This window comes from Aotus nancymaae, unplaced genomic scaffold, assembly GCF_030222135.1.
Source record: "Aotus nancymaae isolate 86718 unplaced genomic scaffold, 86718_ANA_hifiasm-v0.15.2.pri h1tg000108l, whole genome shotgun sequence".
NCBI classification, from domain to species: Eukaryota; Metazoa; Chordata; class Mammalia; order Primates; family Aotidae; genus Aotus; species Aotus nancymaae.
The window spans coordinates 162,491-184,139 of record NW_026988523.1 but is presented as its reverse complement, the minus strand read 5'-3'; the positions used below and the strand labels follow the sequence as shown (position 1 = coordinate 184,139).

At 45.8% G+C, this 21,649-nt stretch overlaps 1 protein-coding gene across 6 annotated transcripts in view; it reads left to right on the top strand.

The window, feature by feature from the left end:
- Positions 1-21,649, top strand: part of FAM78B (family with sequence similarity 78 member B) — a 323,508-nt gene that overhangs the window by 219,725 nt on the left and 82,134 nt on the right. For 3 of the 6 annotated variants that reach the window (XM_064370732.1, XM_064370734.1, XM_064370733.1), the window contains one exon: positions 21,084-21,234. The exons of the other annotated variants lie outside the window; for them this stretch is intronic. In XM_064370732.1, the coding sequence (XP_064226802.1) occupies positions 21,084-21,234 (151 nt within the window). The remainder of the gene's footprint in view (positions 1-21,083; positions 21,235-21,649) is intronic. 6 annotated transcript variants of the gene reach the window in all.

Genomic DNA, 21,649 nt, shown 5'->3' with positions numbered 1-21,649 from the left:
GCCTCCGGCTGGCGCGGCTCGGAGTGTTTCTTACGCTAAGGGAAAGGATGGTTCTCCTCTCCGTCTAGGGTCCTTGCTTTTCAAAACTTTCCTAATTGCGGCACTGGAAGGGATTCCCCCGGCGCCCACCGCCGAATTCTGTCGGCGTGCTGGGAGCTCTCCAACTTTCAGCAGCGCGGGTTGGTGCGCGCGGGGCTGGCCTGCTACGGTGGAGACCCAGGATCGCCGCGGCTGCTCAACCGCCAGGGGCCGCAGGCTGCGGGCGGTCGCGTCCAGGACTTTTAATTTACTAAATTTTCGTAACTCCCCACCTGCCTCATTTCAGAACTAGACTCTGAGCAGGTGGCAACGACAATGGCTAAAAGGTTTAGGGCCTGTCTTTTACCTCCTGTTACAGTTAGGTCTAGAACACCCTAATTAGCCTGCAGCCTACAGGGAAACCTTTTTTCTGGAAATTCAACCTCATTTCACTTATTAATCTAAAACTCTAGAGCTCCCAAGGTTCGCCTATTTAATATGGATATGGGGTGGGGGAGTTCCCATTTTAAAAGGTCAAACCCTCTTTTTAGCAGCAGTTTGCAGGCTTTTTACTGCACTCTGAGAGCATGTAAGTTAACACTAGTCACAGGCGCTAAAAGAAGTTTTGACAGGTCCTTTTGTTTTTTCCTCCCAAAGATTTTGCACTTTTCTCTTTAAGCACAAAAGCTTAATGCTAGAGAAAACTCGATTTCTAGTGAAGAAATGTTGCGCCCTGTTTCCAATATGCCTCCACACGTTGTATTCTTCTTTCTGGAAGATAGCTAGATGTGAGAAATGGGGGATATGTTATTTCGGGTGAATCATGACATTTAAAAACAGACACGCCCTCAAAAAAATCATTGTGTGTGAACACATGTGTCTCTTAAAACTTCTTTTTGAAGTAAATCCATTATTTCCAGCCAAGTCAGAGAAAGCCACAGGCAGGGCATGAGCCCCCCCTCTCATTTCCTTGGCCTCACCCTGATGGCAGTGGATAATCTGGCTGGAGGACGGTAACTGCTCTCCCCAACAGCCTGGGGCGCCTGGTAGAGGAGGCCAGGAATGGCTGTGCAGAAGCAGCCTCACTTTTCCCAAGACTGAGCAGCAGAGCTCTCTGTTGCCTCAAATCTCTTACAAATCAGTAAATCAAAAGCAAATATATAAAACAGAATTGTTTCCGTAAAACTTATTTTACCTTAGGAGAAGTCAAGTTGAGATATAAACAGACATCGTAGTTGAACTTCCTGGAATCTATACGGAAGTTAGGTCCTCGCTGGAACCAACTTTAATGGATGTGACCTGACCCTTCCCCACTGAATCCTTGCATTTGGGATTTGGAAAGCGGTTTTGTTTTTAAACTGCCACTTTTGGTGTTTTAAGATTCTTGGTTTTCATGCAGACGTAGGAGAGCAAAAATAGACCCCAAAGAAATCATAAAGCATATTATTATAGATTTGTGTCTGCAGTCTACCTGTCTCTTCATGGTTGAAATAATTGCTTTGTATTTAAGGCCACTTTAGAGCCCAGATTTGAATGAACCAATTTCCACAAGATGTTTATTCTCTGAAAACTTTGACAGTGTAAACTTTTTAAAGGGAACTCATATTGCATGAAAGCTGCTGCAGTGTATTTGTTATGTCTACTTAGCCAATACCTGAATTGTAAAAAACACCACGGAGTTAATTTTCACCCCTGTGCAGTGTTCTGTCATGCAAACCAAGATGTGCTGAAAGGGTTTGGGTTAGAAAACACCTTTTCAATATTTTGAAAAGGACTGTGCTGGAGGAAATCCACAGCCTAAAATGGCGAGAAACTTCTGTCTGCAGGATTGAAAGAAAGCCTGAGGTTTTGTGGCTTAAATTTTAAACTTTTCCAAGAAGGAGTAGGCTTTTAAAAGCACATTAGAAATAGTTGATGGCCAGAGCTGAATTTGAACTTGAACTCATTGCCATGGCACTTCCTTAAATGACTCTATAGAAACCAAGGTGGTGAATATTTGTGGCACCTATTTAGTTCTCATTTGGTCCTGGTGAATCTTGCTCGTGCAGCCTGGAACAGACTGCTGCAAGTCTTCATCCCTGAGGGAGGAAGGGCTCCTGACTTTCTCAATCAACCTGTCAATAAGCAAACATTTACCAAGTGCTTCTGATGTACAGGCAGCACCAAAGAAAACAAGGGATATGCACACAGTCTCACTGCTCCCAGTATAGGATGACACATGCAGAGAAAAGCAGTGCTCTTTGGCAGTGTGGAAGAAATGCCTGAGAGAGAGCAGGGGCAGGCAGGGTGTTCTAGAGGTGAGTGGACCCAAGGTGAACTCTGAGGTGTGGGTAAATAGGTAGGCAAGGACGGGGGGCTAATTCCAAAGGGGAAAACCAGCAAAGATACGGAGGTAGGAAAATAGAAGGTGTTTTAAGGGGGCATAAGTTGGTTGGAGTGTTCAAGAAGGAGGACAGTAGGAGATGAGGTTTGAAAGGTAGGTTGGGGTCTGTTGGGTGGGACCAGAATAACACAGTCTGGAAAAGGAAAAGAGTAAAGTCAGATTTCTTGACCAGACCGAGGGTGTCAGGAAGCCCTTCACACATTCTTTATACCTTTTGAGTATGCAGAAGCTTTCCAACACAGGTGGAAGGCAGTTTATTATGGAACAGTTTCAGATGTTGGAGTATGACACTGAGGAGGTGTCCTGAATAAGATTTGAACAAGGAATGGGGCTCTTGGGCCAGGGATGGATGAGGTGAAGCCAAGGTCAGGGAAAGCTGATAGTAGCTAAAGGCCCTTCTCATTCTCTTTGAGTCTTCCGGGGCTGTAGGGGAACTCTCCATGGTCAGCCTAGGGCTGATAATATGGAAACCATCTCAACGGCCAATATGGAAGGCTTTGGCCTGTGTGAAACTTAGGAAGTCATAGCTTACTCTTTTCCTTCAAGAGACAGCTCCTGCCTGTCCCTCTATTCCTCCTTCAGAGCCGAGGTTCCTGAGGATTTGACTGTACCTACCCACCTCTGTTGCCTGTTCAGTTTAGTCCAAGCTGATTTCTGTCCATTCTGAAACTGCTCTTGCTAAGTTCGTCTGTGACTTCTGTTACCAAATCCCTCAGACGCTTTTGAGAGACTCACCATTTCAGCCGCATTCCTCGTTGACGGCTTCCTCTGCCTGGGACCACTCCCGTCTCTTACCTTCCATGCTACTTTTCCGCTGTTCCTTTATCTCCGTCTTATGTCAAAATAAAGTTTGGTGGGATTTTTTTCTTCTGGTTCTATGCTTTCCCTGGGTCACTGCATCCATCCTAACGGTGGGAGGTAATCTCTGTGATACACAGGCACCTCCAGTCTAGATGTGTGTCTGTCTTTGCATAATGATGACATGATGCAATGAAAGACATCTCAGCCTCAGGGTATCCAAACCCAACTCTCAGTCGCCACTATAGCTCCCACCCAAAATCTGCACCTTTGCCATTCTTCATCTTGGTAAATAACACCTCCACTCTTAGAGTTGCTCAAGCTAAACCGTCTGTGTGTCATCCTAGATATTTCCCCACACATCCAGCCCGTCGTTAAATCCTACTGGTCCCATCTCCAGAATATATCTGTAATCCAGCCACCACTCTCTCTGTCTACTGCCTCCATCTTAGGACATGTCACCATCAACTGTCACCTGTTCCTGCAGAGACTTTCTGACTGAACCTGTTCCCACCATTCCTGTCCCCCTCTAGTCTACTTCCCACATAGCAGCCAGAGTGATATATTAAAAATGTAGATGTTATAACTTTCTTGCTTAAACCTTTTAATAACTTACCATTGCAATTGGAATAAAATTGTATAATCTCTTGCATGGGAGGCCAAGGCAGGCAGGTCACTGGAGGCCAGGAGTTCAAGACCAGCCTGGCCAAGATGGCGAAACCCCATCTCTACTAAAAAAAATCCAAAAATTAGCTGGGCATGGTGGTATACGCCTCTAATCCCATTCACTCAGGTGGCTGAGGCACGAGAATTGCTTGAACCTGGGAGGTGGAGGTTGCAGTGAGCCAAAATCACACCACTGCACTCCAGCCTGGGTGACAGAGCGAGACACTGTTTCAAAAGAAAAAAAGAAAATCTCATTCTATTCTCTGAATTTCTGTTCTTAAGCCATGTCAGCCTTCTTCCAGTCTTTCAGAAGAACCAACTTCATCCCAACACAGAACATTTCCATCTGCTGCTCTCCGTCTGAAATGTGCTTCCTTCCTGCACTGCTCTCACTAATGCCCTTTCCTCATTCAGAAGTCAGCCATTATCTCCTCAGAGAGGCTACCCCTGATCTCACAACTGAAATTACGATCCTCTGTTCCTTTCCTTAAAGACGCCCTGTTCTTATACTGGTGACCATTAGTAAGACTAATCAGTGAGAGTATAATTGTTTACTTAATTTCTGACTTGTCCACTACACTGTAAATTTCACGAAATCAGATGTCATATCCATCTTGTTTATGAACGGTGCATGGCACATAGCAGATGTTCAATAAATTTTGATAACAAATAATCGAATGAACTATTTTTCTGACCTCAAATAGTCTGTGTCCTCTTCAACAAATCATGTCTCTTCAAAATTAGCTTTTCATGTTAAACCTTAAGCCTGACGCACGAAGCTCTTGAACCCAAGACACTCCAGCAGTTACTTAGCACTAACATACAGTTTAACTCTGCTGTGCTTTTGCGTTATTTGTCCTGTGTTACCCCGCCAGATGGTCTGCTTCTCACCACAAGGCTTCCTTCTGTCTCTTCCTCTGTCTCCCTAAGGTGTTCTGTACACCGGGAGTGGTGTTCAGCAAACACTGAAGCCTCGCTCTCATATCACCTACTTGCTATAAAATGGCATTCAGTGTGTACCCAAAGAGACCTTGTCACAGCACTGTTCTACCTGCGTCACTAACTCGTGAATCCCAGGACTTGTAGAGGAGAAGGCTAAAGGCCTTGGCTGGTACAGTCATCTCCCCCGGGCTAGAGTCCCCCTTCTTATCAGTTACATCCTGCTGCATGCCCTTTAAGTGTGGCCCTTACTGGTGACCATAGAGATAGTCACACAATTGGGCATTTTGCTCTTGAGGACCAGATCGGCCCGTCTGTCCAGGGAGCCTGATGAGTCTCCAGGCCACTTGGCCAATACCCATCCCCCACCCCATTTCCATTACGTTTCAATCAGGAGGTTTGTGGTCTGGAAATAACCAGAACTGCTTCTCAGCAGAAACACTGAGGATGCCAATGTGAAGCATCAGATGGGAAAGCAGGATCCTATTCCTTCATTAAAGTCCTGAGTGCCCTTGAAGGGGAGATGGCCTAACCCCTTTGCCTCTAATCTCCTCCATCTCTGCAAAAGAGGAGCAGCAGAGGATTAACTGGTCTTATCAGGGAAGCATTAAGCTCACTGGAGATAAAGAACAACTCTGGAGGAGGGGTTGGAGAGATAGGGGAGGAAACAAATGATTAGGGAAAGATGTAGAGGGGGAGAAACAAATGGGGAGTTAACAAAATGAGGCTTGTGTAGCCTGGGATACTAATCTGCATTTGCAGGACACTGGATGGGTTGGAAAATGCAGGGACAGGATGGACTGTGAGGGCATCAGACTGCAGGGTATCAGTGGCCTTCCACAGGCAACAGGGGCAGATGCTATTTTAGGGGCTAGGTCTGCAGAGGCATCATGTTCCAGGTTAAGGATGCAAGTGAAAGGGAAATGCAAAGTCTGGTGTGGGGTGTGCGATCCCACATATCCCCTTTCCCTCTCATTCGTACTGCATCCTGATCTCATCCGACCCCCTCATCTGACCTCCCTAGTTCTTGGGAACTAGGTATTATTATCATGCTGATCTTACTGATGAGGAAACTGAGTCTCATGCAGTCAGGTAACTTGCCTGAGGCCATACGTCAACTAAGTGGCTGAGCTGAGACTGCAAGCCATGCCTTCTGACCCTGTGTCCTGGCTTTCTGTTTACTGCCACAGTTTGGCCCATGAGCAGACAGGTCAGCCCTCCATTCGTATCAGCACTAGAAAAGTTAGTAGTTACGGCGGCTGCTCTTGTCATCATGCACCTAGCACTTTTCCTCAGAGCTTCTTGTGAGGAAGCCTAGGGTTGCCCAGAGGCTCCAAGTAGTTGATAGCATGGCTTGCTTCTTACCCAGCTTCCTTCCCTGGACCGCTTTGCTCTACTGAAAAGAAAAGTTGTCGCAGTTAACAGGGGCTACACCTTCTGTGTGTTAACACCAAACAGGCCAAAAGAAGTTACTGTCATTTATAAGTTCGTTATTATGGACTCCTTTGAGAAGAGAAATAATAAGAAATTAGCAGTAGCAGAGCATCCTGGTGAACCCCACAAAGAGGCAGGGTCCTCCTGGTGCTGAGGGTCCCTGGAAGGGATTGGTGCCTGCCTGCACACCAACAGCAGAGCTGCCCATAGAGTGGGATCTTCCCCCACAGAGGCAGAGTCATGAGGCAAGTTGCCTCTTATTTTCACCAGGTATTTAAGGACAGTTCTAGAGTTGCTGCTTTTTTGGGTTTTAGTAAAGAGGGTGTGAGTATGCCTGTGCTGGGAGAGTTGTCCAGATCAAGGAACGTCTGGTGAGTCTAGGAGATGCTGTTTGGGAAGGAAAAGGAAGAGAAGGCAAATAACACACATGAAAGGTCTGTGTGCCTGGCACTCTGCGGGGTGCTTTCCACACTATGGCTCCTTGAATTCTTGCAAAGTAAGAGAATTTATCCTATTGTGAGGTCCAGGGATGCTCAGTAACTAGCTCAAGGCCTCATGACCAGCAAGGAGTCGTGCCAGGAGTCAAGCCCATGTCCTCTCACTACTCTGTTTCTTTCTTTCTTTCCTTTGTTCTTTCTTTCTTTTCTTTCTTAATATATATATTTTATTGCATTATAGGTTCTGGGGTACATGGGAAGAACATGCAGGATTGTTGCATATGTATATACACGGCAATGTGGTTTGCTACCTCCATCCCCATCACCTATATCTGGCATTTCTTCTGATGTTATCGCTCTCCAACTCCCCACCCCACACTGTCCCTCCCCTAGTCCCCACCCTGACAGACCCCAGTGTGTGATGCTCCCCTCCCGGTGTCCATGTGTTCCCATTGTTCAACACCCGTTTATGAGTGAGAACATGCAGTGTTTGCTTTTCTGTTCTTGTGTCAGTTTGCTGAGAATGATGGTTTCCAGGTCCATCCATGTCCCTACAAAGGACACAAACTCATTGTTTTTTATGGCTGCATAGTATTCCATGGTGTATATGTGCCACATTTTCCCTGTCCAGTCTATCATCGATGGGCATTTGGGTTTGATCCAAGTCTTTACTATTGTAAACAGTGCTGCAGTGAACATACGTGTGCATGTGTCCTTATAACAGATTGATTTATAATCCTTTAGATACATACCCAGTAATGGGATTGCTGGGTCAAATAGAATTTCTATTTCTAGGTCCTTGAGGAATCACCACACTGTCTTCCACAATGGTCGAACTAATTTACACTCCCACCTACATCCTCTCCAGCATCTGTTGTCTCCTGATTTTTTAATGATCGTCATTCTAACTGGCATGAGATGGTATCTCAATGTAGTTTTGATCTGCATTTCTCTAATGACCAGTGATGATGAGCATTTTTTCATGTGTTTGTTGGTCTCATGTATGTTTTCTTTTGAAAAGTGTATGTTCATATCCTTTGCCCACTTTTGAATAGGTTTGTTTGTTTTTTTTTTTGTAAATCTGTTTTAGTTCTTTGTAGATTTTGGATATAAGTCCTTTGTCAGATACAAAATTTTTTTCCCATTCTGTTGGTTGCCAGTTCACTCTAATCACTGTTTCTTTTGCTGTGCAGAAGCTTTGGAGTTTAATTAGATCCCATTTGTCTATTTTGGCTTTGGTTGCCAATGCTTTTGGTGTTTTAGTCATGAAGTCCTTGCCTATGCCTATGTCCTGAATGGTTTTGCCTAGGTTTTCTTCTAGGGTTTTTATGGTGTTAGGTCTTATGTTTAAGTCTTTAATCCATCTGGAGTTAATTTTAGTGTATGGTGTCAGGAAGGGGTCCCATATCTGGTTTCTGCACATGGCTAGCCAGTTTTCCCAACACCATTAATTAAATAGGGAATCTTTTCCCCATTGCTTGTTTTTGTCAGGTTTGTCAAAGATTAGATGGTTGTAGATGTGTGGCATTGCTTCCGAGGCCTCTGTTCTGTTCCATTGGTCTATAGCTCTGTTTTGGTACTAGTACCATGCTGTTTTGATTACTATAGCCTTGTAGTATAGTTTGAAGTCAGGTAGCATGATGCCTCCAGCTTTGTTCTTTTTCCTTAGAATTAACTTGGCTATGCAGGCTCTCTTTTGGTTCCATATGAAGTTTAAGTTGTTTTTTTCCATTTCTGTGAAGAAGGTCATTGGTAGCTTGATGGGGATAGCATTGAATGTATAAATTACTTTGGGCAATATGGCCATTTTCACGATATTGATTCTTCCTAACCATTAGCATGGAATATTTCTCCATCTGTTTGTGTCCGCTCTTATTTCCTTGAGCAGTGGTTTGTAGTTCTCCTTGAAGAGGTCCTTTACATCCTTTGTTAGTTGTATTCCTAGTTATTTTATTCTCTTTGTAGCAATTGTGAATGGCAGTTCGTTCTTGATTTGGCTCTCTTTAAGTCTGTTATTGGTGTATAGGAATGCTTGTGATTTTTGCACATTGATTTTGTATCCTGAGACTTTGCTGAAGTTGCTTATCAGTTTCAGGAGATTTTTGGCTGAGATGATAGGGTCTTCTAAATATACAATCATGTCATCTGCAAATAGAGACAATTTGACTTCCTCCTTTCCTAATCGAATACCCTTTATTTCTTTTTCTTGCCTGATTGCTCTGGCTAGAACTTCCAGTACTATATCGAATAGGAGTGGTGAGAGAGGGCATCCCTGTCTAGTGCCAGATTTCAAGGGAATGCTTCCAATTTTTGCCCATTCAGTATGATATTGGCTGTGGGTTTGTTGTAAATGGCTTTTATTATTTTGAGATACGTTCTGTCGATACCTAGTTTATTGAGGGTTTTTAGCATAAAGGGCTGTTGAATTTTGTCGAAGGCCTTCTCTGCATCTATTGAGATAATTATGTGGTTTTTGTCTTTCGTTCTGTTTATGTGGTGAATTACGTTTATAGACTTGTGTATGTTGAACCAGCCTTGTATCCCCGGGATGAATCCTACTTGATCATGGTGGATAAGCTTTTTGATGTGCTGTTGCAATCGGCTTGCCAGTATTTTATTGAAGATTTTTGCATCTATGTTCATCATGGATAGCGGCCTGAAGTTTTCTTTTCTTGTTGAGTCTCTGCTGGGTTTTGGTATCAGGATGATGTTGGTCTCATGAAATGATTTGGGGAGGATTACCTCTTTTTGGATTGTTTGGAATAGTTTCAGAAGGAGTGGTACCAGCTCCTCTTTGTATATCTAGTAGAATTTGGCTGTGAACCCATCTGGACCTGGACTTTTTTTGGGTGGTAGGCTATTAATTGCTGCCTCAACTTTAGCCCTTGTTACTGGTCTATTCAGGGTTTCAACTTCTTCCTGGTTTAGGCTTGGGAGTGTGCAAGTGTCCAAGAATTTATCCATTTCTTCCAGGTTTACTGGTTTATGTGCATAGAGTTGTTTGTAGTAATCTCTGATCGTGGTTTGTATTTCTGTGGAATCTGTGGTGATATCCCCTTTATTGTTTTGTACTGCATCTATTTGATTATTCTCTTTTCTTTTTTATTAATCTGGCCTAGCAGTCTATTTTGTTGATCTTTTCAAAAAACCAGCTCCTGGATTTATTGATTTTTTTCAAAGGTTTTTTTTGTCTCTATTTCCTTCACTTCTGCTCTGATCTTAGTTATTTCTTGTCTTCTGCTAGGTTTTGAGTTTGTTTGATCTTGCTCCTCTAGCTCTTTCAATTTTGATGATAGGGTGTCGATTTTAGGTATTTTCTTGCTTCTCATGTGGGCATTTATTGCTATATATTTTCCTCTAAACACTGCTTTAAATGTGTCCCAGAGATTCTAGTACATTGTATCTTCGTTCTCATTGGTTTTGAAGAACATCTTTATTTCTGCCTTCATTTCATTGTTTATCCAGTCAACACTCAAGAGCCTGTTGTTCAGTTTCCATGAAGCTGTGCGGTTCTGAGTTAGTTTCTGAGTTCTAACTTGATTGCACTGTGGTCTGAGACTGTTTGTTATGATTTCTGTTCTTTTGCATTTGCCGAGGAGTGATTTACTTCCAATTATATGGCCAATTTTAGAGTAGGTGTGATGTGGTGCTGAGAAGAATGTATATTCTGTGGATTTGGGGTGGAGGGTTCTGTAAATGTCTATTAGGTTTGCTTGGTCCAGGTCTGAGTTCAAGTCCTGGATGTCCTTGTTAATTTTCTGTCTCGTTGATTTGTCTAATATTGACAGTGGAGTGTTAAAGTCTTTCACTATTGTGTGGGAGTCTATGTCCCTTTGTAGCTCATTAAGAACTTGCTTTATGTATCTGGGTGCTCCTGTATTAGGTGCATATATATTTAGGATCGTTAGCTCTTCTTGTTGCATTGATCCTTTTACCATTATGTAATGTCCTTCTTTGTCTCTTATGATCTCTGTTGGTTTAAAGTCTGTTTTATCAGAGATGAGAATTGCAACTCCTGTCTTTTTTTGCTCTCCATTTGCTTGGTAGATCTTCCTCCATCCCTTTATTTTGAGCCTATTTGTATCCTTGCATGTGAGATGGGTTTCCTGGATACAGCACACTGATGGGTTTTGACTTTTTATCCAATTTGCCAGTGTGTGTCTTTTGATTGGGGCATTTAGCCCATTTACATTTAGGGTTAGTATTGTTGCATGTGAATTTGATCCTGCCATTTTGATGCCAGGTGGTTCTTTTGCCTGTTAGTTGATGCAGTTTCTTCCTTGCATCGATGCTCTTTACCATTTGGTACGTCTTTGGAGTGGCTGGTACTGGTTGTTCCTTTCTATATTTAGTGCTTCTTTCAGGAGCTCTTGTAAAGTAGGCTTGTTGGTGATGAAATCTCTGAGCAGTTGCTTGTTCATAAAGGATTTTATTTCTCCTTCACTTATGAAGCTTAGTTTGGCTGGATATGAAATTCTAAGTTGAAAGTTCTTTTATTTAAGGATGTTGACTATTGGCCCCCACTCTCTTCTGGCTTGTAGGGTTTCTGCCAGGAGATCTGCTGTGAGTCTGATAGGCTTCCCTTTGTGGGTAACCCGACCTTTCTCTCTGGCTGCCCTTAGCATTTTTTCCTTCATTTCAATCCTGTTGAATCTGACGATTATGTGCCTTGGGGTTGCTCTTCTTGAGGAATATCTTTGTGGTGTTCTCTGTATTTCCTGGAATTGAATGTTGACCTGCCTTTCTAGGTTGGGGAAGTTCTCATGGATAATATCCTGGAGAGTATTTTCCAGCTTGAATTCATTTTCTCTGTCACATTCAGGTACACCTATCAAGTGTAGATTAGGTCTTTTCATATAATCCTATATTTTTTGGAGACTTTGTTCATTTCTTTTTACTCTTTTTTCTCTAATCTTGCCTTCTCATTTTATTTCATTGATTTTATCTTCAATCTCCGATATCCTTCCTTCTGCTTGGTCGATTTGACTATTGAAACTGTATATGCTTTGCGAAGTTCTTGTGTTGTGTTTTTCAGCTCCATCAATTCATTTATATTCCTCTCTAAGCTGTGTATTCTTGTTAGCATTTAGTCAAACCTTTTTTCAAGGTTCTTAGTTTCTTTGCATTGGGTTAGAACATGATATTTTAGCTCAGAGAAGTTCATTATTACCCACCTTCTGAAGCCTGTTTCTGTCAATTCATCAGACTCATTCTTCAGCCTTGTTCCCTTGCTGGTGAGGAGTTGTGATCCCTTGGAGGAGGAGAGGCATTCTGGTTTTGGGTATTTTCATCCTTTTTGTGCTGGTTTCTTCCCATCTTTGTGGATTTATCCACCTGTGGTCTTTGTAGTTGCTGACTTCGAGATTGGGTCTCTGAGTGGACATCCTTTTTGTTGATAATGAAGTTATTTCTTTCTGTTTCTTAGTTTTCCTTCTAATAGTCAGGCCTCCCTGCTGTAGGACTGCTGGAGTCCGCTCCAGACCCTGCTTGCCTGGGGATCACCTGCAGCAGCTGCAGAACAGTAAGCGTTGCTGCCAGTTTCTTCTTCTGTTATCTTTGCCCCAGAAGGATACCTGCCAGATGTCAGCCTGAGCTCTCCTTTATGAGGTATATCTTTGGATATATGGGGGTCAGGGAGCTGTTTGAGGAGACAGTCTGTCCATTATAGGAACTCAAGTGCTGAGCTGGGAGCTCCGTTGTTCCGTTCAGAGCTGCTGGGCAGGTGTGTTTAAGTCTGCTGCAGCGGAACTCATAACCGCCTCTTTTTCCCAGGTGCTCTGTCCTGGGAAGGTAGGGCTTTATTTATAAGTTCCTGACATGCTGCTGACTTTTTTCAGAGATGCTCTGCCCAGCGAGGAGGTAGCCTAGTCACAGTCTGCCAGCAGAGGCATTGCTGAGCTGCCGTGGGCTCTGCCCAGCTGCTGTGTGAACTCCCTTGCAGTTTTGTTTATAGGAGTATAGTTAGAACTGCCTCAGTAATGGCAGATGCCCTTCCCCCAACAGAGCTGGACCGTTCCAGGTCCAGCTGTGCTTGCTGTGACACTCTCAGTCTAGAGCATTTCAGATTGCTGGTCTTTGTGGGGGTGGGACCAGCCGAGCCAGATCACCTGGCTCCCTGTTTCAGCCCCCTCTTTTTCAGTTGAACGGGAGACTCTGTCTCCCAAGCATTCCAGTCACCAGTTGAAACAGCACCCGGATTTGTGTGAGTTTTTGTGCAGAGACCCACTGGTGCTGGCTGAAACAGCCACGCTGGAGACTCGTGGTGCTTTTCTGCCTGGGTATCTCCTGGTCTGTGGGCAGTAAAAATTTGTTTGGAAATGCGGTGATCACTCACCCTCTGCGTTTTTGCTGGGAACTGCAATCCAGAGCTGTTCCTATTCAGCCATCTTGGGCTCCTCCCTCTCTCCCTCCCATCCTTCCTTCCCTTCCTTTCTCTTTCTGTAAGGTCTTCCTCTGTTACCCAGGCTGGAGTGCAGTGATACAACCACAGCACATTGCAGCCTAGATTCCCTGGGCCCGAGTGATTCTCCCCCTCAGCCTCCTGAGTAGTTGGGACCACAGGCATGTACCGCCACATCTGACTAATATTCTATTTCTAATAGACAGTGGCCTTATCTGTCAGGAAGGGGGTTCTCCAGACTTGCTTTGCAAAATAGTAATAATGAGTCTAGCTTTATTGGTTTTCTCTGATTTCTCTATTTCCTCACTCCTTTGGAAACAGAGTAAGTTGCTCTGAGATCATGTATGTGAACCTCTTTGCATTCCCCCTGAGAATGGTATTGGTGGTTAGCTGTGAGAGCCATGTCTGTGAGGGGCCCAGAGCAAATACAGCAGGGAATACGCTCCTTTCATGCTGAGGAGCTCATTCACTGGGAGCAGGGATTTGACATCCTCAGCTCTCAGGGCTTGCAAGCTGGTTGGTCTGGGCTGCAACTTTTAACCTCGTGCCTACACCTTTAGGCCCTAATGGGCAGCCCTGGGCCCCAGCAGAAAGTTGCCCAGACCACCCAGGTACTGAACATGGAGCTCTATTCATCCCTCAAACTCTCCAGGCTGTTCCTGTTCGGGTGGATGATTAGGAAGAGAAAGAGAATGAAGATTCCCTTCTGGTGGTGGAAGGGACCCCTGGCTCTGTCATCAGCTCATTGGACATACTTCTGGCTCCCAAGAATTCCTGCACTATTCCTTTTCTCCAGGCCCCCTCGGTCTACCATCTTAGCCATGTGGACCCTGCTCCCTCATTAGGTTCTGGGATACATGCCAGTTGGAAAAATTCACAGTGGAAGATTTAGCTGCTGGTTCCTCGGCACAAGGGTTCCAGTCAGAAGACCTGAGTCCCAGTGCCAGCAGCATGACCTTTGGCAGGTCCCTTAGCAATTCAGCATCTGGTTTGCCTGTACATAAGTGGACAGTAATAAGATCTCCCCTATCCCAATGCCATAGGGATTAGGAGTCAACACTTGTGATTTTTATTATTATGAAGCCTGCTTGTTATTATTGCTAGAGAGTGACTCTGGATCAGCCTTAAGGATCAGGGAAGTTACGGCTGTGGCCCTTCCTGCAACTTCCCTGGACAGAGAAGCATTCACTCTGGAGAGGGGTCTCTGGCATGTCAGCCACCCCTCTCCTACAGACCCACTCAGAGATAAAGGGGAGGAGAACAGCTTGCTCTGTACCTCTGGAGCCAGGGCTGTTTTCTGTTCAAATTCAGAGGAGGGCATTGGAGCCCTCCCCCACCCCACCACCATGCCATGTCACTCAGAAGTCACTTCCTTGTTCTCCTCTAAGCTGTAGACTCTGGGAAGCCTCCAGGATCCTGGCTGCTCCTAATCCCTAGGCATGATGCCTACAGCTTAGCCACATCCTTGTGAGGACTTCTTGTCCCATCCCTGAGCCCTCCCTTGGTGACAGCATCACTTGGGCTGGGGAAAGAAGCTAAAGTTCGTCCAAGCCAAGGACTTGAGGGCGGGATGACATGTGAGCCATGCTGTTCATGCTCAGGAAGGTTGCACAGTTTCTGGCTTGGGTGGACAAGGAGACCAACACCTGAAATCATTTGTGTCCCAAGCTATTTTTAAGGTACTTTATTCTGCAAGTTTCTTTTATGATTTTTGTCTTGTTTATAAGGGGACCTCTCATAATTAACCTCACAAGAATCTTGAAACATTTAGGGCAACAATTATTCCTATTTCAGATAAGCAAGCTGAGGCCTAAAGAGATTAAACTGTGTGCCCAAGGTCATCCTGGAAAGCGCTGGTAGACTCAGGCCTTCCACTTCCTCTCCCAGTGCCGTCCATACCGAGTCCATGCTCAGCCAACCAAGGATGGGAGAGGTGATCCTCAGAGCCATATGCATTGGGCACCTCTGGCTCAGCCAGCATGTGGACACTTTCAGGGGCATGATTTATGAGGTCTGAAAACGAGAGGGAAAACAGGACCACCTGAATGTCTTCAACAAGCACAGAGAAATTTTCAGGCTGTCAGATTAAAACAAAATAAATAAGGCCGTTTCGTTATGAAAACCAAATAAACGATGGCACGTCAACAGGGTCGCTGTGCGAGGCCTGCCTTGCAAAGCCTCTGGCTGACTCCCACTCCTGGGCCTGACCTTTCACAACTGGCTCGTGGGCCTGTGTCAGGCACAGGCTCTCAGAGGCTATCAGAGGCCTGGCTAATGAAGCAGTAAATCAGCATCAGCAGTCAGCACTCTCTGCAGCATCCTGAAGGGAGCCGGTGGAGGCTCCTGGGGCATGCGTGGCGGCAGGTACAGGCTTTGGCAAGTTCAAGAGCTGCCAGAAACAGGCAGATTAGATGTTGCTTTGCCCTCAGTATGGGGGATCAGGCTGGGATATGTAGCGGGAGAGAAGCATGAAGGGAATCAGACGTGCCCATTCTCTGAGAGGTAAGGATCTTGCCTTCCATTCCCTCTCCCGAGACCACTCATGCTGAGCCTCCATTCCAAAATGGCAGTCCCCATATCTGAGCTGGGCAAATCAATTCAAGAACAGACTTTTTGTTATGACTTAATGATTTGAGAACCTGTTTCAAGCCTCCATGAACCATTCTCACATTCTTTAGAAAGGTTGAGTGATTTGTGCCACAAAACTCACCCCCAAACTCCTGTTGAAGTTATTTTCCTGGCCTTCAGAACCCAGGAGTCTGTCTTTTGCTAAGAAACCTGCACACACTGAGTGACGGGCGGCTATGTGCTCACCGTCCGTCTCCCCATGAAACCGTGAGCAACTTACTGAACTTGATGGTAACAACAACTATTTGCTGAACACTTAACTGGCGCCAGATGCTTCGGATGCACTGTCTGTGAAGTAAGCAGCACCATTATTTCCCTCATGTTAGAGATGAAACGGAGGCCTACAGGGGTTGGATAACGTGCCCAGCATTACTCAGCTGAGTAGTGCCAGAGCCAGATTTAGAAAGCAGGTCAAACTAATTCCTGGAACTCCTTGATATTGTACCACCTCGTAAGGGTGGAACAAACGATGTACAAATGAATGAATGATCAGGACTTGTTGAGAATATTGCTTGAGTGTTTGCTTTTGTCCTTGCTGAGGAGACCTGGTAAACAAAAGGTTTAAATCAATTGGAAATGGCTAGCCACCTCGCCTCACAGCTGCCTGGTTCACGCAACTGCGCAGGATGTGACAGTGATGAAACCAGGGTCTTGGGATCAGACCCAGGGGACCATTCCAGCACCAGAGTCTTACTCTGTCCTTTGAGCTACCTCACAGGTGACTGCTACTAGCTCCCAGTCACAGCAAGGTCTTGATTAAAGAGTAGAGAAATGACTAGAAGAATGCAAGTGGTAGATCAGCCAAATCATCCCTAACTCACAGAGTGTTAGGATGGTGCAGGAAATCATCCAGCTCATTTGCTTCTTCTACAGATGGGAATGCCAAAGCCCAGAAAAGGGCAGTGCCACAACTAGTGAGGGACAGAACCAGGACTCAGACCCAGGTCCATGGGCCTGGATCACTGGCTCACTCTGTGGGTCAAGGCTGGAGGCACCCAGCACACCTAGTCTTCAAAGCAGCAGTCAGCGGTCACCACCCCGTTTTCTCATCACTGCCCACCACTCTGTTGTTTGCTGAGGATCAGGTCTTCAGGCGAGGTGGCCACCTGCCCAGGAAAGGAAGGTGGCACAGGGTGCAGGAAGAACCCATCTCTTGGCAGCACAGAGAACTCAAATCAGCCCAAGGGATGTCTACACAGTTGCCAGGAGCAGAGAGTCCAGCCTATTCCCAGCTACTATATGCAGTGATTAGCAAGCAAGAAAGAAAAGGCTCTCCCCAGAGACACCCATCACAGATGGCAGGAGATGGGAGGGCTTGGCAGCCCAAGGAAAAGGGAAGGTATGGAGAAATTGAGATTGAGCTAGGATTCCCAACAATGCAGAATCCCTTTCTTCCACCCCTCAGTATCCACCCTCACCCAGCCCTGGTTCTGATGGCATGCATGGCCCTCCTGGCCCCCTACCCACACACAGGCATCTTCATAGCCCCTGGCAGCTCTAGAAGAAATAAGATCCAAGTAGCGTCAAAGATGACAGATTGTGAGGGGGCCAGGGGCCCTCCCCTGACAGCAGGGCTCAGCTGGGAGGCCTCTGTGGAGCAGAACAGATGGGGGAAGTCTGAGAGGTACATCCTAGCAGCGTGGAGACCCTGTCTCTGTTGTGGCTTTCAGTTGGTTTCAGTCAGTTCTTTCGTCGTTGTTGTTTTGTTTATTGAGGCATTTCAGCACAGGGGCATGAACCAATTGTGCTGTGTCTGCTCACCCTAAAGGAGGTGGGACTGAGGAAGAATGGGAGGGAACAGGTCCAGGCCACACCCCATTTTGTTTGCCCTTATTGGGATCTGAGGCAGGTGTAGAGGGAGGACTACAGAGGGGATGAGTGTGTACCTCCGAGCAGCCTGCCACACTGCCTGTCTGGCTTACTCTAAAGCTGTAGTCTCTGTACGACTCCACGCTGCCTGTCATGAGGAATCTGGGAATCCAGGGTGATGTCATGTGGTCCACCTCCCCCTTACACTGTCCTGTTGCAGCCTGGCCCTCCTCCTCCAAGCTTGCACTGGGACCTGGCTCCTGCCCTCCCTGGAGGCCTTCATAGAGGAGGAGGCATCCTCATGTTTCCTCGGCTACGTGGACCCCTCCCTGTTGTCCTGCCTGTCTGGCATGGCCTGTTCAAGTCCTATAACTCACAGGGCTCCTGCCTGTCTTATCAGTTGGCCCTGCTGCCTGATTCTCAGTAATTGTCGCCAGGTTCCGGCCTGCCTTTGTCAAGAAGAACTACTTGTTCATCTCTCTGTCCATCCCAAGTTCTGCCGGCCTGGATTCTGACCCTCTGCTTTTCTTGGGACAGTCACTTTTAAGCTGCAGGGCTTTAGCCAGATGCCCATCCCCAGATCCCTGGATCCCCCAACTTCTCATTGGCTCCCTGACTTGTGCTCCCCTTCTCCCTCTGAAGTTGGAGAGAGAAATATGGGAGGAACCACAGCTGGAGGAGCAAAGCTGCCCTCCACCCTTGGAGAAGAATCATTCACCCTTCTCCTGGGAGCTCATGAGTCACTCTGTCTTCCACATTACCTCCAGATCTGGTTGGGCTCCTACTTTGATCTCATGAGTGGGTTTCCAAAACCATGGATGATCTTTATAAAGAAAATTACTTGTGATCTAAAGGGGCAACTCAGCTAGAGTTCTCTGGATGTCTGGTGAGGAAGCTGGGAACAGTTTAAGACCAGAGTACTGAGAACTTCCTCCGAGCGTGTGGGGTTTGGAATCCAGGGAGAGAGCATGGGTTAAAGGGGGATGGATTCAACGAGTGTCCAGGGCCGGTTCATCCACAGCAAGTCTGCAGCAGAGAGGGAGTATGAAGGAGGCTTAAGAACATGACTTACTGCTCTTGTCTACTTGGCAACCATCTCAAACGTCTGGATATCAAGAGTAGATCCTAAAACAGGGAAAAGAGAACAATTAATGGGGTACAGGCCAGGGCCAAGGGAAGCTATGGTGGGCCTAGTTCCCTCATGACAAGACCAGACAAATTCTGTCCTGACAGAATGGAACTGAAAGGCCCAGGCAAGGTTAGCAGCTGCTCCCATCCCTATCCCTGACATCTAAGAACAACCACCATGGGCTCCTCTGCTGCAGAGCTCCCTGAGGTAGCAACTCCATTTGGATGGCTGAGCAGATGGCTTTAGCTAGAAGTTTCCTGAGAGGGGAGGAGCTAGGAACACCGAAGGGCCCTTCTGCAGCCAGGGTGGACATCCTCCTTCCTGGCCACTGCTTGGGCTGCTGGGATTCTCAAATGTCTTTGAGAAAATTTGTCTTTTCAGAACCTGTATCCAACAGAGACTCTGGATAATCTGGGCACCTGTGGGGTTGCTTAATAACGATGGAAAAGTCTTTCAGAGATGGGACTGTTGTATAATTTAGGCTGAGAGTTGAGCCTGGGGGAAAGTTGACGGCTGGTGTGGATTTAGTGCTAATGGGCTCCTTCCTTCTACCAGGTCCTCAAAGTTGAATGGAAGGGGAGAGGTAGCATTTGTCTACATGATAAAGTTTTTGTGGAAACCCTATCTGTTGACCTTTAACCTTGGGATCTGTAGATGGTTACTTTTTCATGAAGCAGCTAATTCTCCTTAGCAAAATGGGTGAACAGTTGAGTAGATCTGGCAGATACAGTTGGGTACAGCCCCTACTGGGGAGTATTTGTGAACACCTGGAGGCTAAGGTGGTTTCTTGTCCACTTACATCAGGCCGTGGTTTCTGTGGTTGTATCAGATTGAGGGATCCTAGGCCCACAATTGGACAGACTCTCACTGCTGAACCAAGAAGAGCAGGATGCTTCTGGATCAGAACCCAGGAATATTTAGGGTTTTATTCTAAGAGGGAGAGCCTTCCTTGGATACTGAGAGGTTTTCTTCAAGTTATACCTTCAATATCTGGTGTTTCCTGAAGTGTCTGGTCATCAGAGTAATAATCTAGAATTATACCCTAGTGCTTAATGAGTTTCCACAAAAGGAAAATCTTGGAAGGTTTTCATGCCATCCACAAAAAGCAAAAACATTAACGAATGTTCTATGAGAAATGCCCCTGCTTAAACTGAAGCAGAGTAACCAGAGAGAAAGAAGTGGATGAGACAGTCAGATTGTCTTCATTGGGACATTTCAAAAGCACAGGCCAGTTCACAGGGTAGCACTGAACTCCAGAGCTATTGTAAGTCGACATGCGTTTGTTTCCAGTCTCAAGTCTCAGCTTCTCTGATGCCGTCCTGTATAACCCAGCACAGAACTGAGCTGAATCTCCCTGCAAGCTTCTTGGCAAAAATCAACTTCTATACCAGATCAAAACCCCAGTTCTGGGTCATACCATCCAACATCTACACATTTCTGATTTATCACTATTATACTTTAAAATTTTTTTTTTAATTTTTAAAATATAGTTAGAGACAAGATCTTACTATGTTACTCAGGCTGGTCTCAAACTCCTGGGGTCAAGTAATCCTGCGTCCGCCTTCCAAAGTGCTGGCATCACAGGCATGAGCCCTGCACCCAGCCTTCTTCTCTGCATACTTTAAAAGACTGCTTATTTCTTGTTGCCCATAAGATCACACTTGCTAGTTGTATTGTGCAAATATTCTATATTCTTCATAATTTTTATGTTTGATCTGTCAGTTATTGAGAAGGTCTGTTGGAATTTGTGTGTGCTAGTGTGGTCATAACACTTCTTGCAGTTTTTTCACATGTTGCTTTATGCATTTTGAGGCTGAGGCTGCTTACCTCTTGAGTTCTGGATTTATTTCCTCTTCATTTTTGACCCCAAGGAACTTACTTTTACAAATTCAACTGTGTATTCAGGAAGAAACTTGGAATGCAGGAGTTTTTCAGGAGATTCAGTCTATTATGATTTACTTACTATATTCTCCTGTTCCTCCGTTATAGACAAAAGTAAGCTTTTCATGCCTCCTTTTTCTGGTTTGAATGAATATCTTTCAAAGCAAGCTGCCTGTCTAGGCAAGGCTCTTTGACAAAAAGAACTAACGTTTCTTTTTACTTAGCACTCTGCTGTTAGGAGTGAAGGGGGAGCCAAGCACAGGGAGGGTTTGGGTCTCAGGCCAAGGGCAAGAGACTCCAGCATGTTGTCCCACTGTGCACTGGGCACAACCACCTGGGGCATACTGCTGCCACAGACTCAGCTTCTCTGAGATGCGTTCCTCAGACATCTCTAAGCCCCCGAGGCACAGCCATGCTTATTGTCCCCATGCAGCGTCAGAGTCTGAAGTCACTAGCTCCAGGTTCCTCTGCACCTGTTCCCTGACCTCTCCCCCAAGGCTCACTTTGCACTGGCATTCGGCTTCTGGCAGGCAGCAAGCTTGTTGCTTTCTTCTCTTGCAGATGGCTCTAGGAAGGACCAGCAGAGGGAAGGGAGATGGGAGAGGAGACCAAGAGGCAAAGCGATGTCATTTGGAAGGTGCAGCCAGCAACCCCTAAGAAGGCACAGATGCCTAGTATCGCCCTGCCCTCAGCAGGCTGACACTCTCCAGAGGTGGGGATGGGGATGGGGATGGGGATGGGGATTCCCTGTGTGATGCTGTTCTGGGATGTGGAGATCCCAGGATGGTTGGGGCCATATAAACCTTGAATGTAATCAGAAAGGCTAGGCTAGAACTTTAACTTTACAAAAATGCTTCCATGTATGTTACTCCTATTGAGCCTCACACTTGCGTTTAGAGATGGTATTATTGTCCTCCATGTAATGAGAGGAAACCGAGGTTCCACATGCTGAACTGATTCCTCAGGTTTATGTGGTTAGAAGGCGGCCACACTCAACATCCAATTCCAAATTGATTACTCCCTTTAAGTAGCTGATACTGGAAAAGGGAAGCTGAAAAGACCTTTGAGATCCCAGTCTGCTTCGTTTACAGATGACAAGACATGTAAAAAGAGGTAAAAAGTAATTG